The sequence below is a fragment of the Rhinatrema bivittatum genome, chromosome 8 (genome assembly GCF_901001135.1).
Source record: "Rhinatrema bivittatum chromosome 8, aRhiBiv1.1, whole genome shotgun sequence".
NCBI classification, from domain to species: Eukaryota; Metazoa; Chordata; class Amphibia; order Gymnophiona; family Rhinatrematidae; genus Rhinatrema; species Rhinatrema bivittatum.
In genome coordinates, this window is record NC_042622.1 from 231,936,285 (window position 1) to 231,958,684 (window position 22,400).

Sequence of the window (22,400 nt, forward strand, 5' to 3'; positions counted from 1 at the left end):
TCCCTTTTTTTTTCTTTGGGGGGGGGGGAGACTGGAATTGGCTGTTAGTCCTGCAATTGTTTATAGGGGGTGGGGGCTTGGCTCTTCTCACCCTGGTTAGTGCCCCCACCCCCCTTTTTTTTTTGTTTTGTTTTAATTTAATCAACTCCACGCTGCATGTAGCTGGTTAAGGTTCAAGTTGTTGTGGTGAACGTACCTGGATAATTTTTTTGCCAAGTCGATTCAGCAGGAGCCTGGACGGGGATGATTGAACCCAGATCTGACTGTTGAGGAACTCGGAGCTGCAGACAGACCGGGTGTTGGCAGCATCCTTCTGGGCCTGGGCCTGGCCCTTGTGCAACAAGCCATCAAAAGACGGATTCAGATAGCCGCAGGATGATGGCAGTCAGACCTTCTGCCCTTCTCTGCTGCTGCTCTGGGTGCAGCAGGGATGTATTATAGTGCATTACACTTATTCCTGTTACCTCCCTTTTCTTGCCTTAATTTCATAACTGAGCTCATACAGTACTTAACACAGGTAATAACCATCAATTGTCTAGAGATCTCATATAGTGCTGCTGGGTGAGTGACAGGGGCAGTGAAGACTGAATGGGATCTTGCCAGCCTCAGCTAGGCTGTAGGATGTGAGTGCTGGGGTAGTTTCCACTCCCACTGTATAATGGAACAGAAATGGGTGCTGGCTAATGGTACCTGTTTAACTCGTCACTTGCTGGCCTATGGGGTATGGACTCTTTCTATATTAGTAACAGTTGCCAATGGCCTGATTTTGGGCCAGACTGCCAGGTTTTCAGAGGTGCTGTACATCGAAAATGTGGATTTTGCTTGAGGCTCCTCCTCTTTCCTACAGCTTCCTGCTTACAGGGGATGACACAGCCGCTGGCCGAGCTGTGTTCCTGCCCGCTTGCCTCCTTTCCTGTGTTGGGATGTGATGAGGAGGTGGGGGCACAGCACAGACCTGTTTCCAGTGGCTCCACCGCTCGCTGCAGCAATGGCCCCCTGGGCCCCTCCCTCTCTGGATGCAGGGTCAAGACCTGCCAGCAGGGTGGCATTGAGCCCAGCATGGGATAACGGAATGGAGGAGGGGAAGGTGGGGAAAGAGGAGAGAGACAGAGGGACACAGAAAAGGGGAGGGAAAGGAAGATAGACACATCCCTGGGGACACAGGCAGAAAGGAGACGGGGGGATAACATAAGAACATAAGAAAATGCCATACTGGGTCAGACTAAGGGTCCATCAAGCCCAGCATCCTGTTTCCAACAGTGGCCAATCCAGGCCATAAGAACCTGGCAAGTACCCAAACACTAAGTCTATTCCATGTAACCATTGCTAATGGCAGTGGCTATTCTCTAAATGAACTTAATAGCAGGTAATGGACTTCTCCTCCAAGAACTTATCCAATCCTTTTTTAAACACAGCTATACTATCTGCACTAACCACATCCTCCGGCAACAAATTCCAGAGTTTAATTGTGCGTTAAGTAAAAAGGAACTTTCTCCGATTAGTTTTAAATGTGCCACATGCTAACTTCATGGGAGTGCCCCCTAGTCTTTCTACTATCCGAAAGAGTAAATAACCAATTCACATCTACCCGTTCTAGACCTCTCATGATTTTAAACACCTCTATCATATCCCCCCTCAGTCGTCTCTTCTCCAAGCTGAAAAGTCCTAACCTCTTTAGTCTTTCCTCATAGGAGAGCTGTTCCATCCCATTTATCATTTTGGTTGCCCTTCTCTGTACCTTCTCCATCGCAATTATATCTTTTTTGAGATGCGGTGACCAGAATTGTACACAGTATTCAAGGTGCGGTCTCACCATGGAGCGATACAGAGGCATTATGACATTTTCCGTTTTATTCACCATTCCCTTTCTAATAATTCCCAACATTCTGTTTGCTTTTTTGACTGCCGCAGCACACTGTATCGACGATTTCAATGTGTTATCCACTATGACACCTAGATCTCTTTCTTGGGTTATAGCACCTAATATGGAACCCAACATTGTGTAATTATAGCATGGGTTATTTTTCCCTATATGCATCACCTTGCACTTATCCACATTAAATTTCATCTGCCATTTGGATGCCCAATTTTCCAGTCTCACAAGGTCTTCCTGCAATTTATCACAATCTGCTTGTGATTTAACTACTCTGAACAATTTTGTGTCATCTGCGGGACAGGACAGAGAAGGAAAAGAAAGAGGAAGGCCTTGAAGAAGAGGAAGGCCTTGAAGAAGAGAGGACACAGGAGGCAGCATAAGAGAGGAGTGCACTAGGGCTGATGAGTAAAGATGGCGCCGGCCATCCAGTGCTCCTACCATGTGAGAGGGGCTGGCCAACGGCACGGATCCCCTGTCACATGGTAAGGGCAAAGGGGCATAGGTGCCTTTTTTTTTTTTTTTTAGAACAGCTGATGCCTGGGAACGGGAAATCTTTCCCGAGGCCCCCCTGGACCACCAGATAATTTTAAAAGCTTTTGGGGGGGGGTCGATTTAAAGGGTCGGGTGGGGTTTTTTTTAAGCGGCGCAGGCCTCCCTAAAAAAATATTAGCGATGTGAATTGGAATCAGAAACAATTCCAATTCACATATCTTAACGATCAGATTCCACCCCCCCCCCCCCACCCCCATCTGATCATTAAGATGATCTGGCACACGATTCACATCTCTAGAGTGCACAGAGGGGGTGGCCACATTGAGAGACAGGTGGCACAAGGGGGGGAGAGAGATGAAAGGCTGAGAAGGCTTTAAGGAAAGAGAGTGAACCACCTCTATCTGAGAAAGGAGGCAGTGTGTTTGGAAGTGTGCATATGTGTTTGAGAGAGGAGGTGGTGAGGTGATGAGTGTGCATAAGAGAGGAGGTGGTGTGTTTGGAAGTGTGCATGGGAGAGGAGGTGGTGTGGGTGGGCGTGTGAGTGTGTGCATAAGAGAGGAGGCTGTGTCTTTATGGGGAAGTATGGAGGTATGTATTAGGCTTTAGATGTGATAGAGAGCAAAATGGCACTAGAGAGGCTGCAGTTGTTTATGCGAATAGTTGAAATAAAATTTTATAAAACAACGTATAGTGAGGGGGGAGCTTGAAAGTCAAGTAATGAGTGGCCCAGCCACTGCCGGTCTCTATTTCCCCTGCCTCCCCTCTCAAAGCAGGAAGTTTAGGGAGGTATCCAGTTATGCTTCATAGAAAAGATGGCCTCCCTAATTACCAATCCAATAATTTTGGGAGTAACTGTTTCGGACATTTCCCCCCAACATTTGGCAGATTGATTGTGTTTGTGAAAGATTTGGCAGGGTGTCCAGAAGGGGTTTTATTTTTGTGAAATGTGGCCAGGCTGTCTTCCTAAAATTAGTCTCAATATGAAACTTGTTCACAAACCTTCCTTTTTTTCCCTTTACAAAAATCAGCATTAAAGTGACCAAGCGCAAACAGCCCTGAAACACAATATGTGCTTTAATGTCAGTTATAATAAAATAATTTTACAGAGACCCAAAAAAAAAGTCAAAATAGTGCAAACTATCTCATCATGCATCCAGCTTCACATTTTTTTTCTTAAACATTGATCGGATTTCTACCCCCCGCCCCCCTAATTCAGATATTTACAAGAGAGCCAGAAGCTGCTCGGGGGGTCTGCTCTCCCCCAGTCACAATGGCAGGAGAGGATCCATCAGCTTTGCTTTTATAAATCTCATCCCGAATCAAACGTTCTGGAGGGGCCTTTTTTTGGTTTGTTTTTTTAAAGGAAGTTGGTAATGATGGCACAGGGCAAAACGCGACCTTTATTTGGTCCTTTTCCTTAAGGGATTATTCTTACAGCAGGGGGGCCTGTGGCAAGGGGCGGAAAGATTGACGGACGGGTTGGAAGGGGCAGTGTCAACGAGTACGGTGCACGGAACGAGGAGAAAAATAATTGCTTGATGGGGGTGGGGAAGATTTAAATAAAGACAAGTTTAATGTCTATAAAAGGTTTGGGGCCATGCCAACGGCCGTAAATCTCTGTGGGGTGTGAATAGGGGAAGAAGGGGGGGGGGTTTCAGCAGGCCCTAGTTCAGGTGTTGGGGGGGCTGGGAGTGTGGACCCCCTCCCATTTATAGGTACGGGTGCTGGATTTGGCTTACTTTGCGTAGGCTGAAAGTTGTCCATCCAGACTCGTTTATCCGCCCTGTCCAGAATCCGTGACTGATTTTGGAGATGGGGGGGGGGGGGGGGGGGGGTTGGTTGGCTCTTCCTCGCCTGGACGGTAGTCTTTACCCTGGCCCTGGCATGTTTACTTTTACAGCCAGTCCATGCTCCCGTTGCTAAATCGATGCACAGTGAGGATGGGGGCTGCTTCTGGCATGGGATGGAGGCCTTGGGCCCATCTGCTCCTGAAGGAAGTGTTACCAGCAGCGGGAGGTAAAAATGGCCCTAGAAGCAAGCGCTAGAAAGTTTCTGCCATTTAATTGCCTCCTAGTCTGAAATTTTGCAGTGAAGGAGGGCTCTCTGTGCGTTTCTTAGTTCAGAAATTGACTTTTGGGAAGGCAGGGTGGAGAGGGCACAGATTGGGCTGTAGGTCCTTTTCTAAGAGGATCCCAAGAGGGCCGGGGAGGGGAATAGGATGTGCTTTAACGGAGGAGAGAGCTTTTAGTTTTCTCCTCTTCCTTGTCCTGTACCTGCCTGCACGCTGGGGGCTCTGGGGCGTCCCCCTTAAGCGCTGGAGACTGCTTCAGGTACATTTTAGAAGGAGGGGGGGGGGGTGTATTTTTGATTCTGCAGTCCTGTCTGAAAGCAGGAGGAAAGAACAATTTTCAAACTTCCTGCCGTGGGCTAAGGCCTGCGAGTGCTTTCTAAGCTGCAGAAAAGCACAAGCATCCTTTTTTTTGCTTTGAGGAAGGAGACCCAAGCACCTGCACTTGTGTGTTTGTTTCTGCTTTTTGTATCGACGAGAGTTCTTTTTTTTTTTTGCTGGAAAAGCAAAGCATTGACCTGAAAGTGTACAGACATTTTACAATGTCTGTACTTTTCTGCCCCCCCCCCCCCCCCCCCCCGGGCCCCGGCTCCTCTCACGGAGGATAAAAGTGCGTGCGCTGGCCCAGAACCCACAGGCGCCGGCGCTGCACCAGCGGGGGAAGGTTTCGGCGTAGCGCGGTTGCTTAGTTACCTGTAGAAAAGGACGTGGAAGACGGCCCAGTTCTGAACCCGTTTTCAAACGGCGTGGGGGCTGCCTTACACTCCCCCCCCCCCCCACAACCCGTCCATTTTCTAAAGGAAGGCGCCAGGCAGGGTCTTTCCTTTTGGGAAATCTGAGAAAACGGTACCCGTGTGGCGGGGCAGGAATAAGGGGCCGTGCAGGAGGGCAATGCGCCACAATAGGGCTTTACCTACAGACAAAGGTTTACGTTTTTACCCTCCCAGCTGAGCGTGGCTGACGAGCCACGCTCAGCTGTTTTAGCACAGACAGCAAAAGCCTTTCCTAGGTTGTTTGTGTGTATTAATGCTGTATACTTACTTTGCCCCCACTCCTAGACTACCCCCTTACCCCCCAACACATAAAAAAATATTTCCACTTGTACAGTACCAGTGTAAAAAAGAAATCCTCCTCCTTGCCCAGCACTCCAGCAGAAAAAATACTGAAGACGGAGGGGGCGGTCTGTCCATAAACCATCTTCCTGTCAGGGAATCTCCCCCCTACCCCCGTGTTACTTCCCCTCCCCCCCTCCTAAAAGTCAGAGTCCTGTTTGTGAGACCAGCGTGAGCTTGGGATAGCTGGCCCAAGTTTCCCCAAGCGCAATGGCACCTGCGCCCTCTCCTCCTCTTTCTTCAGCACTGTAGCACCCAATTATTGGCCTTGTGGTCGCTGCAGGGTGTGGGGCTGTGAGGGCCACGGGGAGAGGGGGTGTCCACTTGCCTTCCCCGCCAAGCTCCAGGCCACAGCTTCCAGGACCAGCTTGGTCCAAAACTGGGCGGTCGGAGAGAAGGCCGAGGCTGTGGCGCAGGTGGTCCTGGCTTCTGCTTCCAGAACCGTCCCACCAGTCGTCCGTGGTACACGGAAAGGAAAGGGCGAGAGGCTGACCAATAACCTTTCATGCACGCTATTCCTAAAGCCCTTTACAACTGCAAAAAGACAGGGGGGGGGGAGGGGTTAACTTCAACTAAAACCCACAACAAACACACGACACCCCCTTAAGGTCCGCAACATGCATAACTAGCAACAGGGGTGGGACCCGGCTAGGTTTCATAGCTTTGTGCTCTAACTCTTCCCGACCCTGTGCCAGCGTGCTCTGCCCTCTCTCTCTCTACCAGGAGAAGTGGCCCAGGTAGTCCATGCATCAGGGTTCTGGATGCTGGGAGCACGGTGGCTGCTCCCACCGATGCTGCCAGGAATCGAGAAGCAGCCCTTTTTTTTTTTTTTTTTTTGCGCTGACTGGAGCAAAATAAAACAAAGAAAAATCTCCCCTCCAATCTTAACAGCCATCCACGCGCTTACCGCCCCAACCCACACGCTGCTCTGCGTGGCAGGCATCGGCTGCTGTGCCGCTCCATCGCCTTCAGCCGGAGGATTCGTGCCCGGGGTGAAGGCGGGAGGTGCTTCTTGGCTTGTAGCGTCCATGCAACCAGTGTGTATCACGCAATTCCCTCCACCCACACTCCTTTACGGTTAAGCCTGGCTTTCTTGCTCATTGCAGTCAAGGTGATCTGCCCTGAGCCAACCCGGATGCCCCCCCCCCCACCCCACGCCCTGCGAACGGCGGCTCAGGAAACTCAACGGTTGGTTCCCACTGAAAAGCATCGCACGTGTGCGCGCACAAAGAAGCCATGCAGAGGCACCCTGTCCAACAGGCATGGAAAAGAGTGCGCTATTTTTTATGTAATCACCCCCACAGCAGACCCTTTAACAATAATCCTTCCATTGGGTGGCAGAAGGTGGTGGTGATTGGGGGAGGGCACAACCATTTTAAATCATGACTCTGGTCCATGACCCAAGGAACAGTTGCTTGTCGTCTTTCTTGGAGGTGGGGAGGGGTGAGGGGGCTGCTCGCGTTAACAGATTTGTATGGCTTCTCCATGGATGAAAGGGGGTGGTTTGCTCATCGTATAAAACAGGTTTAGGAAAGGCTGGCGCGCGGAAGGATTTTGGTGGTGGGGTGGGGTGGGGGAGGGCGTACGACGGTGGGGGGGCAGGTTCTGCCGGGTTCCTCGCTTAACTGCCTTCCTCCGCCGAGCGCGTGTCCGACTTCAGCTTCACAAATTCCTTCGCCACCTCGTCGTTGTTGCGCTGGGAGAGGATGCGCAGGATGGTCAGCCCCGTCTCGTCCATGTGGATCCTGCGGCCCAGGGGGAGCCAGCAGGCGCAGCTGCCCCGCTGCATGAGGTCCCGGAGCTGCATGACCGCGATGCCCACCGTCCTGTCCTCCCTGGCGAAGCAGTAATCTTTCACGCAGATCTGCAGCTCGTAACACTCGGGGCCTGTTTCACTACTCAGAGTGCTGTGGGAGGAAGAGGAAAATGGATCAGAGGCCTACACGAACAATTCTCCCTCCCCTTCCATAAAATAAAAACCTCGTTTCAATAGGCGGAAGATAATCCACATCTATGCTTTTTTTGGGGGGGGACGGACGGACTAATAGTTATGCTTTTCATACAAAGAAACCTTGCTGTATTCTACTGAATATTAATGATGCTAGGGCAGATTTTCCTCTGCGGTTGAATAGTCTTGTATGTATCTTTATAAAGGTGCAAACTGAACTAGAGCGGGGATTGTTTGTTTTTTTTGCATAATGTTTTTATTAATTTTTCAAACAGGAAATAAGTCACAGGTACAAAAGACAAACAGGTATCACATAAAACAATCATGAAAGAAAACAAAAGTGGTGTCGGAAAACAATAATCCCAGATCCCTAAGGGAAGGAAGCCTTAATCCGCAAACATTACATCTCGAGGACAAGAGAAAAGGTAAAACCCAAAGAAAATGCAAAATAGCAGCACTAAAGATTCCTGAGTGGGACAGGGAATTGCGGTTTACGAGAGGCACGTCTCTGCTCAATAACAATATGGACAGCCTGCGATCGGGTGCTTAGAAAGGGTTGCCTGACCCTTGAGAAAATAACCGCGATAAGGAGGCGGTTTCGATTTAACTGACTGCGATGCTAGACAACACTGCCACTCGTTCCCTATGCCACATAGCCTCCATAGGAGGATCCTCATCTACTCATTTTAACAAAATACATTGTTTGCCTACCAATGAACACCTCCTCCCCTTTACTACAACCCTCCGTGTCAGGATCAATACCCGAAATGGACTTAGCAGACGAGTTAGAAGCATTCTAGAAGCACAGTCCAGATGTATTCCACACATTAAGAAAGGTGGAAAGAAGGCAAAACGATTACCGGCATGGTTAAAAGGGGAGGTGAAAGAAGCTATTTTAGCCAAAAGATCTTCATTCAAAAATTGGAAGAAGGATCCAACAGAAGAAAATAGGATAAAGCATAAACATTGGCAAGTTAAATGTAAGACATTGATAAGACAGGCTAAGAGAGAATTTGAAAAGAAGTTGGCTGTAGAGGCAAAAACTCACAGTAAAAACTTTTTTAAATATATCCGAAGCAGAAAGCCTGTGAGGGAGTCAGTTGAACCGTTAGATGATCGAGGGGTTAAAGAGGCACTTAGAGAAGATAAGGCCATCGCGGAAAGATTAAATGATTTCTTTGCTTCGGTGTTTACTGAAGAGGATGTTGGGGAGGTACCCGTAATGGAGAAGGTTTTCATGGGTAATGTTTCAGATGGACTGAATCAAATCACGGTGAACCTAGAAGATGTGGTAGGCCTGATTGACAAACTGAAGAGTAGTAAATCACCTGGACCGGATGGTATACACCCCAGAGTTCTGAAGGAACTAAAAAATGAAATTTCAGACCTATTAGTAAAAATTTGTAACTTATCATTAAAATCATCCATTGTACCTGAAGACTGGAGGATAGCAAATGTAACCCCAATATTTAAAAAGGGCTCCAGGGGCGATCCGGGAAACTACAGACCGGTTAGCCTGACTTCAGTGCCAGGAAAAATAGTGGAAAGTGTTCTAAACATCAAAATCACAGAACATATAGAAAGACATGGTTTAATGGAACAAAGTCAGCATGGCTTTACCCAGGGCAAGTCTAGCCTCACAAATCTGCTTCACTTTTTTGAAGGAGTTAATAAACATGTGGATAAAGGTGAACCGGTAGATATAGTATACTTGGATTTTCAGAAGGCGTTTGACAAAGTTCCTCATGAGAGGCTTCTAGGAAAAGTAAAAGTCATGGGATAGGTGGCGATGTCCTTTCGTGGATTGCAAACTGGCTAAAAGACAGGAAACAGAGAGTAGGATTGAATGGGCAATTTTCTCAGTGGAAGGGAGTGGACAGTGGACTGCCTCAGGGATCTGTATTGGGACCCTTACTGTTCAATATATTTATAAATGATCTGGAAAGAAATACGACGAGTGAGATAATCAAATTTGCAGATGACACAAAATTGTTCAGAGTAGTTAAATCACAAGCAGATTGTGATAAATTGCAGGAAGACCTTGTGAGACTGGAAAATTGGGCATCCAAATGGCAGATGAAATTTAATGTGGATAAGTGCAAGGTGATGCATATAGGGAAAAATAACCCATGCTATAATTACACAATGTTGGGTTCCATATTAGGTGCTCCAACCCAAGAAAGAGATCTAGGTGTCATAGTGGATAACACATTGAAATCGTCTGTGCAGTGTGCTGCGGCAGTCAAAAAAGCAAACAGAATGTTGGGAATTATTAGAAAAGGAATGATGAATAAAACGGAAAATGTCATAATGCCTCTGTATCGCTCCATGGTGAGACCGCACCTTGAATACTGTGTACAATTCTGGTCGCCGTATCTCAAAAAAGATATAATAGCGATGGAGAAGGTACAGAGAAGGGCTACCAAAATGATAAGGGGAATGGAACAGCTCCCCTTTGAGGAAAGACTAAAGAGGTTAGGACTTTTCAGCTTGGAGAAGAGACGACTGAGGGGGGATATGATAGAGGTGTTTAAAATCATGAGAGGTCTAGGACGGGTAGATGTGAATCAGTTATTTACTCTTTTGGATAGTAGAAAGACTAGGGTGCACTCCATGAAGTTAGCATGGGGCACATTTAAAACTAATCGGAGAAAGTTCTTTTTTACTCAACGCACAATTAAACTCTGGAATTTGTTGCCAGAGGATGTGGTTAGTGCAGTTAGTATAGCTGTGTTTAAAAAAGGATTGGATAAGTTCTTGGAGGAGAAGTCCATTACCTGCTATTAAGTTCACTTAGAGAATAGCCACTGCCATTAGCAATGGTTACATGGAACAGACTTAGTTTTTGGGTACTTGCCAGGTTCTTATGGCCTGGATTGGCCACTGTTGGAAACAGGATGCTGGGCTTGATGGACCCTTGGTCTGACCCAGTATGGCATGTTCTTAGCTATTCAATAGTTTATGGCACCAGCCCCCTATCGCCTTGCAGATAGTATCTCAGAATTGCAGAACCAAGGGACGGTCCTGTAGCCCATGGATTAAAGTGGCATTAGGGGGACTGCATTTCAAGCAGTTCCCATGGCTTGTCATGCCAGCTCGGAATGCTCGCAGCAGGTAATATATCAACCTGTCAAGTATTTTAAACTGCAATTCCCTGAGGGCGACACAGTCCATCCTTTTGTAGAGAATATGGGAGCAGACAAAAATATCATCATCCACCAGATCCAGTCCAAGATCCACGCTCCATACAGCAGCTAAAGATGTAAAAGTGGCATAACTAGTAACGGACTGCAGAAAAGGTATACAGCCCAGACAGAATATGTGTTTCTTCTGGGTGCACATCAAATAAAACCGTTGAAAGGCACCAGAGGCATACTGCTCCAACTGAAGGGAGAAAGAAGAGTTAAAAAGAAACTCCGAATTTGCAGGTATACTAAATAATCTTGTGATCTTAAGCCTAGGTGTGTCATACAATAATCAAAGGAGTGCACTTGCTTGAGATGTAAATTAATAAATCTCCTACGGGAGATTTAAGCACGTTCAGAGAGCTTTCCAAGCAAAACGTGCAGCCATAATCGGAGAGAACTAGAAAGATATGATGGTAAATGAGAACTTGATGAATGAAGAACATATAATAAAGAGAGCGGAGCAACTATTGTGGATTCCAGCAAAAGGTTTGAATATAACTGACTCCTCCATGCCAGTCGCCAACACACCACAGATTACAGGAAGTCCACTTCCCCCATCCCCTCTAGGGACCATCAGTCCCTTCATCAACATCCTAGCCTGCTTACCTCTCCAAATACATTTAGACCATATTTTCAGGAAAGTGGAAATAGTTTTGTTAGTAGAATGAATGGGAATCATCTGTAAAACATAAAGTAATTTTAGGCAGGAGCATCAACTTTGAGTGCTATGCATCCACTTCTCACATGCTGAAAATCCGTCAATAACGGCTGAATATTCAAATAGTACCACACGTTAGGATTCCTGAGGAGTTTGAGACCCAAATATTTCAGTCTAACCGTCACCCAGCGTAAGGGAAAATCCGGTCATACCTTCTGCAAGTTTCCAGGGAGGTCAAGAGCCTCTGATTTATTTAAATTAAATTTTAGCCTAGAAAAACTACCAACGTCCCTAAAAACATTTAAATTATTAGACAATGATTCCTGGGCCCTGGGTAAAAACAGCAAAATATCATCTGCAAAGAGGAGCACTTTAAGAAAAGGGGAATCAAGCACCTCTCCAACTGTTGCAACAACAGTGTTTAAGGTCAAGACAAGGGGCTCCAGAGATAAAAAAAAAAGTAAGGGGGACAAGGGACACCCTTGTCTTGTACTCCTCTGTAAGGCGAAAGGGGCCGAAAAATAACTATTGACAGAGATCGCATCCCAAATAAACCCCTGAAAGCCAAAAGAGGGAAGAAGGCACTGCAGATTAAGTCCATGAGACCCTATCAAATGCCTTTTCGGTGTCAAATCCAATTAGTATCGGATCGACAATCCCCAATCGCTGCCAATTCTCCACCAAGGCCAAGACTCTACAAACTTATAATACTAACTGTCTCCCATACACAAACCCAGCTTGGCCTTGAGAGATGAGATCCGGTAAAATATATTTCAAACGGTTAGCAAGGATTTTTGCATACAACTTAATGTCAATGTTCAGCAGCAAAATAGGGTGATAGGAAGTAACCAATGTTGCATCTTTCCCAGGTTTGGGTAAGACAATATTAGTGGCACTCTTCAAGGAGTCGGGCAGCCGTTGGTCTTGTACCATAGTTTCAAATAAAGGTTTAAGGCTCACCTCAACATGGCCACTCAGGGTTTTATAGAAATGTGCCATTAAACCATCTGGCCCTGGCGATTTCAATGCAGACAATTCCTGGATAGCCTGACGTATCTCTTCCAAATGGAAAGCTTTATTAAAAGACTCCAGTTGCCCAGGGGTTAAGGTGGGTAATTGAACCCTATGCAAGAAATCTTTCACTCTATCCGCACGTACCTCTTTAGCAGTATATAAAGTTGGATAATAGCCTGAAAGGAGGTACACATCGCTCCCACTGGATCAACGATATTCGGGATAAAGGAAGAAGCAAATTTAGCCTTAACTAAATTTTCCATCATTTTACCGGGTTTGTTCCCATAGAGAAAAAAACCTATGTTTTATATGAGAAATAGAGGAGAGCGCCCTCTGATGTAGTTTATCATTAAGTAAATTATGGACAGTCCAATATTGTTTCTGAAGACAGGGGGACTTATCAAAAGATAACCGCTGCTGTAGAGAGAGTGTTAATTGTGAGAGAGATCAAATGTCCTTATCTTATTCCCTCTTCTTTCTAATAGTATAGCTTATAATTGCCCCACAGAGAACTATCTTAGCTGTTTCCTAGAAAAGAACAGGGGTCTCTAGATGTTGCTGATTATTGTAAGCATACTCCTCCCATTTCTTAGTAAGAAAATCTTTAAAATCGGGATCTGTGACCAGCCAGCTCAGCATTCTCTACTCCGATTTCTCAGAGGAGACTGAGAGGTGTTCAAGAACATAAGATACTGGGCAGTGATCAGAAATGACCATTAATCCAATGTCAGAGGAAAAGTAGCTGGTAGAGATAAGAAGAAAGACTATCCGGGATTGAGAACTATGCGGACGGGCTATGTGAGTATACTCAGATGTAATATTCTCCAAGAATCCAAAAGTAAAAGATGCTCACATAAAAAAGGTCTGCCCTTATCGTGGCTTAGCTTGGGTTGAGATACAACAGAATGTCTAGCTAAGGTGGCATCAGCTTCACAATTAAAATTGCACCCCCCCCCTCCTCTCCCAATATTATGGGCGCATTCCCCAAGGATTCAAGTACGCTGACCACTTTCGTAAAGAAGGCACGGTCATAGCTGTTGGGGCATAAATGGAAGCCATTCGCACGGATTTGCCAAAAAGGAGATCAGACCTTGCCGCATAGCGACCTTGGGGATCAAAGCAGACCTGGGAGAGCTGGAATGCTACATTTCTGTGGCATACAACAGCCACCCCACATTTCTTGGAAGTACCGGGTGCTGCATAAATTTGGGAAACCCACCTCCGCCCAAGCTTAAAATATTCTGCGTCAGTCATGTGTGTCTCCTGAAGAAAAGCAATCTGACATTTTAGTCTATTTACATGGGAAAGCAGTTTCTCTCTTTTAACAGGGGTTCCCAATCTGGCAACATTCCATGTGAAAATATTCGTTTTACTCTCCATTCAAATACCAAAAAGCTAAACGAAAGAACTGCTCCCATAAAAATAAGCAGCTAAAACCCCAAAAGGAAAAAACTGACCCAGAGACTTCCCTAAACCACTTCCCTCCCCCCCCCCCCAAAAAATAGAAGACAGAACCACTCCAGTGCAGATTTCGTGCCCCCAATATGCAATGATCCTTCCTTCCCCAGTCCACCTTCACCATCACCCACAAGGTAGGTTAAAGGTCAAGCCGATGTGTACGGGGACCACCTCCCCCTCAAAATAGGTATAACCCCACTCAACTAACAGAAAAGGAAAAGTGAAATAATAAAAAGCATGCGAAAACTCGCATGACCACCTCGATTATGTTAGTGGTGAAAAACACTAACTATCCCTTAAAATAAAATACGATAAGATAAAAGAAAAATCAAAACTAAGAAGTAGCACTCCAATGTTGAGAAAACAACCAACAAGGTACATTATGGAGAGGAGCTTTGCAAGTTAGGCAGCTGGAGAATAAATTTAAAAAAATAGGTCAGTCCATCAAAGCACCTAAGTCCATAAAGAAGATTTCAGCAGCGTCCAGGAAGGTAGTCCCCCCCTCCATGTATCCCATCCACGAAACAAACAGCAGTGTCCTGATATCGGCCAGCCGGTCCCAAACACGAAGAGCCGTCACTCAAAATAAAGAAAAGCGCCACTCCGGCACCAGGAGGCCAAAGCATCCAGATTCAGATTCGATCAGGGGCAACGATTCCTCCTGCAGCTTGAAAACTGAAAAATCGACGGAAGAAACCGGAACGCTCCACCGAGAGGAGCTAATTGCGGTAGCATTACTTAAACTGCTCCCCACTAACGAGTGAACAAGTCCCCAGAATTAACAACTTATGGGGGAGACATAAGAGACACGTAACTCCATAAATCTCAGGCTCAGAGCCACAAACGAGGGCAAATAAACGCCCCGGAGGCACATGAGAGGGGAAATGTATTTTATTTATTTATTTAACTCTTTTAGATACCGACAATTCGTTTGCACATCACATCGGTTTACATTAGAACAGTTGAGCTAAGAAAGGGAATTACATCATAACAAGTCAGGTAGCTTGGGGTTAACAATATGGAACAACTCTGAAGTCAGAGATGGTGGAGAGGAAGCAGGAACAGAAGAGCACAAAGGCAAAGAGAAACAGGTAATTATAACAATTGGGACTGTAATGGGTATCTCAGACTCAATATCTTTTGATACTGAAGAGTGTAGCTTGTTGACAGGGGACCTTACATTCTAAAAGGTGACAGTGGGTGGGGGACAGATTGTGTGAGAGATAGTAGGGTGTGTAAGGGTTATTGGTAGGCTTGTTTAAAGAGCCAGGTTTTCAGCTTTTTTTGTTTTTTTAATTAATAGTATTAGATTCAAGCCTTAGGTCTAGGGGCACAGTGTTACAAGTGGAGGGACCAGCAAGAGAGAAAGCCCGTTCTCGTGTCGAGGATAGGTTAGTGAGTTTGGAGGAGGTTATTGGGAGAGTGCCATTATTGGCTGACCTTGTGGATCTTCGGGGGGGGGTTTGAAAGCGAAACGAAGAGTTGAACCAGGTTATATTTTGGATGAAAAGTGTTTTGTGTACTAGAGTAAGACACTTAAATCGTATTCTGAGGTGAACGGGGAGCCGGTTGTAGGTATTTTAGTACAGGGGTGATGTGTTCATTTCTTCTGGAGTTTGTGAGGATTCTGGTGGTGGCATTTTGGAGCATTTGTAGGGGGCCTTGAAATGACGGCTGGGCTAAAAATAAAATAAATAAAACGGGAAAAAAAAAACCCACCTCAAGCAGAGTCGCTAAAATGTCTTTGCGTCAGCCACACTTGAAAATTCCACGCATGCAAGCGTGCAGGATGTTGCAGTGCAGAGCGAATGTTGCACTGAGCTGACGTTGAGCATTACTTGGTTAGAGAAATCCTGAAAGACGAGGACTTTCTGGTTCCGATAGTGCAGAGTTGTTTTTGTTTCTTGTAAAAGGCCTGCACAAATCATGCCTTGGCGCAGGCACCCCACTACTTTAGGACCAATCCTGTGAACGCCTTCGAAAATCATTTTCCCCTGCAGATGAGGGAGGTTTAATTCCGGCAGTAGCCATTCTTCCATCAGCTTGAAAAGATCGAGGTCAGAATCTTCGACAATTCCCACAAAACGAATATTAGAGCACCGAGGCCGGTTCTCACAATCATCTATTTTATCTTTCTTCTCTGCCAGGGATTTTTCAAGGATTTCCACTTGCAAAATGCGCCCTTTCGCATGGTCTAAACGCGGTCCAAATTCAGTCAGGGAGGATTTCACCTCCTCCGTTTGGGCGGAGATATGGGTAAACTTGTCGGCCAAGTGCCTTCACCACCGCGGTCATGAGCGTCTCCGCCATTTTGGGAGATAAGGGCTTAGCTTTCTCCTTCGTCTTAGACAATGCACGGGCTGACATACTGTGCCGGGTTGCCATAGCTTGAGGGGTCAATCAACTCTTCTCCCAATCACACACCAGCAGGACAAAAAACCCCAACAAAAAAACGCCACCAAAACGCTGGTAAAATGGGAAAAATAAATAAAAAAAAAGAGAGATGGTCCCCGGAGCACTAAGCTATTTGACTGCTCAGGCCCACATCACATCACATGACTACTCCTGAACTAGAGCTTTTATGTTGCCTATCTGCTTCATACCTATTACCCACACTTTAAGTTTTTCATTATGAAGATGACAGATGGTTGCTTTATCCTTTCCCCAGTCTTCATATTCTTGCCCGGAGAGCAGTTGCGGCCTCGTAGCAGTTGTGCCAAAATCTATTTTAATTGGAAACTCAAGCACTCCATCAGGTGGCATTGGATTACATCTCTGATGTGCACCCTTACCCCTCCTCCCCCCCCTACCCCAATATGCTATGGCGCCTTTTAGTGTGAAGTAGAAGTGAGGCCTAGTGATTACAGCAATGACCAGAGAAACAGATTCCACTCCCCTAATGACACTTCTGATGACCTTGGGTAGTTCACTTTCTCTGCCATTGCCTCCGTTATCCATTTACAGATTAAGCTCATTGGGGTAAATTTTATCTGGGAATGACTTGGCTTGGATAAAATGTATCTGGTAACAGGGGGCAGGAAACTGGATTTGTCTCTTTGAATATGGACCTCAATATTCTCACTCACAGACACACAAAACAAGACACAGCCTTCCCCTTCCTCTCTCCCACCAGACACAGGGTGACCTGGATTCAGTTGGACCACATTCATTAATCCTGCTATTCCAACCATATCAAAACCCAAAACCTCCTTGGGGGGTTTCTCAGTATGAAAAACATGATCCGTCTTATGAGTCAGAGCAAAATGGTGCCCCTGGTTTCACACCCATCCCCCTCCTCCCAGTGCTCTCCCTTACCAACCCAACACCCACACCCACACACCCAACCCACCCCCCCCCCCCCAGTCTCGCACCCTGCTTGTGCACATGTTTTACACAACCTTGTGCTTTTCAGCTCCTCTTCTCCTCGGAAAGGTCCCATGGAGGAGGATGACCTTACCCAGCAGCGGAGATCACTGCTCCAGCACGTGGTTCGTTCCTCCTACCACTCCACCGACCCCCCCCCCCTTTACAAAACATGTAACTCACAATTGGAAGTTTTCGTTGTATTTGGGGGCCCAGCTGTTGTTCTTAGACTTGGTGGCAAATTTCCGCTTCTTGTCGCTGAGGTGGGGACCGATCATGTTAACTTCAATGAAGGGGCGGAAGATTCCAGAAGTCTGCCACTTGAGGTCATTAGCAGCAACAACTTGTTTAAAGGAAGAACAAACAAACAGATGTGATATCACTAGCCTGTTCATGGCCAAATACATTACCACAAGCAGTAGGAGCTCAGGCATAATTAGAAAAGTTTTCACAGATGTGAGTGAAAAGATGATGTTAAGCCTGCTGAAAAATTCTCACATTCTATATAATTGCAAAAATCTAGTATTTATTTATTTAACAAATTTATATTCCACTAATCCACGGTTTAGTTAGCGGTTAACAAAAATTACATGCATAATTTCAGCAAAGTAAAATATTCAACATAAGCTCAAACAAATACTTTGTTTTGTGCACTCACCTTTCACGCTGACTTTGTGTTCACCTGTGCCCGGGTGTGTGAACAGCTCAACGTGTATGGACACCTCCCCAACTGGGTCATCCACACCGGATCCTGCTTGGCAGATGAGAGGCGAGAAAAGGAAATGAGCAGCCCACAAGCAGTGGCTCAACCCGTGGAACTGCTGGTGCAGACCCGTCGGGAATTAAACACCCTCCCTCTGAAGTCAAACCACCGGTGGCATCAGGTCACACATTATTTCCAACGGGGCAAGAGTCTTGCATGGCCGGTTGACCCCTAGCTTAAACTGATCAGCCCTCTTAGTTTGATGAGATTATGATTTAAACAACGTCAACCAATTCACTGACTTGCCTATATTAAGGGAGATTCCTGTTCAGGAAGTTGTGTGACCTGAACCCACCACAGCATCTTTCCTTCCCTCCTCCAATGCTTGAATGCTACTCAATGCTCTGTGTTCCAACAGGTAACCCATCCCCCTCCAGTTCACAAGATGGTTCCTGTTCCATGAGACATGCACTAAGGGCGTGTGTGTCGGAGGGAAGAGCGAGGAGGGGGAGTGATGCGGGGCCTGCAGTCTAATGTAATCTCGTGCTTGTGCCAGGATTATATCCTTGGCTTCAATGCATATGTACTCTATTGACAAAAGAAAATAAATCTTCAAACCAGTCATAAAACATTTTGGAGGAACCATCCTGTCTTATTAAACAAACCAAAAAAAAAAACAAAAACAAACAAACCCTCTCGTGATCGCCAGACCAGAAATTATCAAAGAATATGGATCAAAGACCTGCAGTTGGAGAAATCACCCAATGTCCCTCAATAATGGGAGGGGTCAGCCAGAGTTAGGTGTGCAAGTAGACATCTGCTGCCTGTACATACTGCTGTGGTTCAGATGCTTACTTTAATGCAGGAGTCTCCGAGAAGTCTGCAAGCCATGCGCTTCTCCATACTTGGAGGCTGTAAGGATTCTGAATGTTATGGGCAGCTACATACTGATCGATTACCCCGGCAATACTGTTGGCAGCACACAACCCAACCGCCTACTTGTCTTGTGAATCTTTCATTTCAAACCTCCTGTTCCAAACAGTAGACAATGGGGGTAGATGTTTAAAGCTGGCGGTGTAAGTAGCTTAGCCGATTAGAACTTATCCGGCTAAGTTACGATGCTGAAAATACGCGTATATATAGGCGTATATAAAGGCGTATATATAGGCTAAGTTAAGACCTGCTCTAAGGGGCATCTAAACTTACAAGTATACTTATGTGACTTGTATGACTAACTCCAGATACAGGTATAAGGTACGGTTAACTCGCTCCGTTCCCGATCCACCCAGTACACTCCTACTTTTTGTGGGTGTAACTTTTAGCCGTATAAGGGACTTATAAGTCCCGCTTATCCAGCACTGAACACGCTTTGGATATCGGGCCCAGTAAGTCTTGTACCTTATGGGGTTCATACAGAAATCTATCAGAGGATTGCCTCAAAAAGTTAACTGCTTCTCCCTTGGGGCTTCAAGTGTTGCCGATAAATGTATCTCTGGAGCTGATTAGAAAATAAGAGGACTGTAGAAGATTCATGCTAATTGAGGAGCACTACTCTTGCCAATGAAATGATTTCTTTGACCTCCCACATGTAGCTGAGCCAGATGTTAAAAGCCTTCTGCTACAATCCACAATGTTTTGCCAACCACTGCCAATACTATGCTGGCCCCTGTGCTTCTCAATCACTGCACAAGCAAATAAATAAAATACATAGCAGAAAAGCTAAAGCATCTGTACACACAGTACACACAAAAAAGATGACTCAGCACAAGTCTGAAATAGTCATGAATAGCAGCGGCAATTGTCAAGGTGTCAGCCTTAGCCGACTACTGTATCTGTTCATCTTTAACATCCATAATTCAATTGCCTAAAAAATAAAAAAATTAAATTAAAAAAAAGTTAATCATTCATTCACCTGCAGCAGGTTGCTCTGGATTTTAATGGTTGGAAAGGGAAGTTTGTAGGGACTGTGGAAAACACATTTTAATAACTAGGAAGCCAGAATGGAATGTGAGGCTAAAAACCTTTTAACTCCTCGGACCTTGACATTTCCCTACCAACTCTCCTCTCCTGCTCAGGTTTCAATTTCCTAATGCAGCCCTCGAAAACCCAGAGCTTTTACCAACCTAAGCATGAGGCCAAGTGACTGAAAGGGCCTACTTTTTCAATTTTTATTTTAAGGCAATTGAATTATGAATGTTTATGAAAGATGCACAAGGGGTTAGTAGCCAAGGTGGAAACCCCGACTACTCCTCCTACTTATTCACAAGTTTCAAACATCTGCCAAGTCAGCGTGTCTACATTAACCACCACACATCCAGTATAGGGCTGTGTGCGTATGTTTGATATACATGGCATGAAAGGGGAAGGTCTCAGGATCCATAGTCTTTGTGCACCGTGGCCTCACCGTATGCAAAGTGAGAAAACCATCCACCCTTCCTGGCAAGACTCGACTGGAGCTCTCAGACCAAACATCATGCTCAGGCTTACCCCCCTCCAAACAAAAGAAACTTAAAATGCCCAAGGCAAGCATTAAATAAATGAAACGGGGAGGATGTGGGGAAGCCATTTGTAATGCAACAAGCGCTGTCAGGCAAATGCAGGTGCAGGTCTCATCACCCATTCCTCGATCTCATTCCCACTGCATGTGTTCAGTTTGCTAAGGAGAGTGAGCATCCGCAGGAAGGCTAAAAAATATTTACAGCATTGGTAAGACAATCATGGGCATCCGTTTTGATTTTTTTTCCCCCTTCGGAGGTTCTCTCCCATTTTTTCGTACGTAAAAAAGAAAACCCACTTCCAAAATGAGACGAAATAAGATCTCTGAGCCCTTTGCAGACATGCAGCCATGGGGTGATTTCCTATGGGGACTATTATAGATCTTCATGGCTTTCTGTGCTGCCCGGCCAGCCTTGTGGCTGGGACGGCCCTGACAAATCCCTGCCAGCCCATTCAATCATTGCCAATGGTGAGCGAGGGTCTCAAAAAGTGGCGTCAAAAGCCAGGGTCCCTGTATGTTGCTCTCCACATTGCAAAAAAAAAAAAATGAAGTCACCAAAATTAGCAGCCTCACGACCAAAGTTATAATCCACCACCTTTCTCAAAACAAGAAGGTGAGAATTAACAATGCCAGCCTGTCCAGGTTGCAAACCCTCCCTTAGCAAACGAAATCTGCCACGCACCTCTCCTTGGAGAGAACTGCGTCCTGAGCTAGCAAAGAATCACCCAAATGTAAAAAAAAAAACCCAAAAAGATAGATCTGTGTGCACCCTAATCTGGTCACCGTATGCACACGAGACACAGGGTGACCAAAAGGACAACTGCCTTTGGAAAGGGAGGACAGAAAAGCATTCATCTTTCGGATTAGAACTTGATTAGTTACTCTTCCAGGGAGCTGCTTTATCAGAATTTTAAAAAAAATGAATTAAAAAAAAAAATAAATCGGTATGTTTGTGGTAGGCTAAGATAAAGGCAAAGAGCTGGGAGGAGGACCCGTAAGACGCCCGTAAAAACAGACTGCTGTATCTGTAAGGATAGGCCACATCCTCCGTCGCTCTGGAAGCTGAGAAGATCCCAAAGACCTCTTCGTCATGACTCTAGAGCAGGGGTGGGCAGTTCCGGTCCTCGAGGGCCACAAACCAGTCTGGTTTTCAGGATATCCCTAATGAATATGCATGACATAGATTTGCATACAACTGAGGCAGGGTGCATGCAAATCTCTCTCATGCATATTCATTAGGGATATCCTGAAAACCCTCGAGGACCGGAACTGCCCACCCCTGCTCTAGAGGTATCCAAAAAAGCAGAACACGTTCCAGAGCCTCCTCCTTACAGCAGGCACCACCCTGCGTGGAGCTCCCTCATTACAAATAAAGAGGATGACTTTTTTTTTTCCCTCCCTTTTACATCTGGGTGATTTTTTGGCTGGCCGGTTCACTAAGCCCAAATCTGGACGCAGGACCTGGTTGAAAGCAGGCACATCAGCAGCGAAAGGGGGATTTTTTTTTAAAATGCTTTCGGGGATATTTATTTATTTATTTTTTTGACATACCCTTTTCAGGATAAATTTCTTCACTAAGGGTAAACCTAATACCTTTTCCACCATGAACTAATTGAAGCAAAGAAAGGGAGAACGGAAAAGGAAGAGCAGAGGGAAGAAGATAAAAAGACATTTCACTCAGAGAGGCTGCGCCTGCTATCTGGCTTCCGCTGCGGAGTTCACGAGAGCGCGTTACGGACAGGCGCGCGCGCTGATAACATGCTCACACGGTTCTGCGGCGCTGGGGGACTCAGCCTACACTTAAAACATTAAAACAGCAACAGAGAGCAAGAGGAGTTCACAGAGAGAGAGAGAGAAAAAAAAATTAAAATCCAACTCATCGCAGATCCAGGGAAACCGCCTAACGAAGTACTGGACTGGTGCCCTGCTGCCCCTTCCACGTTTCATCAGGGTGGTTGCTTGAAGATGCAATGGGGTTAAAGCCAAGACCAGCTCAGTGTTTCCCCCCTCCCCCCAGGCCAGC

At 45.9% G+C, this 22,400-nt stretch overlaps 1 protein-coding gene across 5 annotated transcripts in view; it reads right to left on the minus strand.

Annotated features, from left to right (window-relative positions):
* Positions 1-3,420: 3,420 nt before the first annotated feature.
* Positions 3,421-22,400, minus strand: part of UNC13A (unc-13 homolog A) — a 219,887-nt gene continuing 200,907 nt past the window's right edge. For all 5 annotated transcript variants that reach the window (XM_029614005.1, XM_029614004.1, XM_029614006.1 and 2 more), the window contains 3 exons: positions 17,836-17,928; positions 17,361-17,520; positions 3,421-7,455 (listed from right to left, as the gene is read on the minus strand). In XM_029614005.1, the coding sequence (XP_029469865.1) occupies positions 7,170-7,455; positions 17,361-17,520; positions 17,836-17,928 (539 nt within the window). In that variant the 3' untranslated portion in view covers positions 3,421-7,169. The remainder of the gene's footprint in view (positions 7,456-17,360; positions 17,521-17,835; positions 17,929-22,400) is intronic.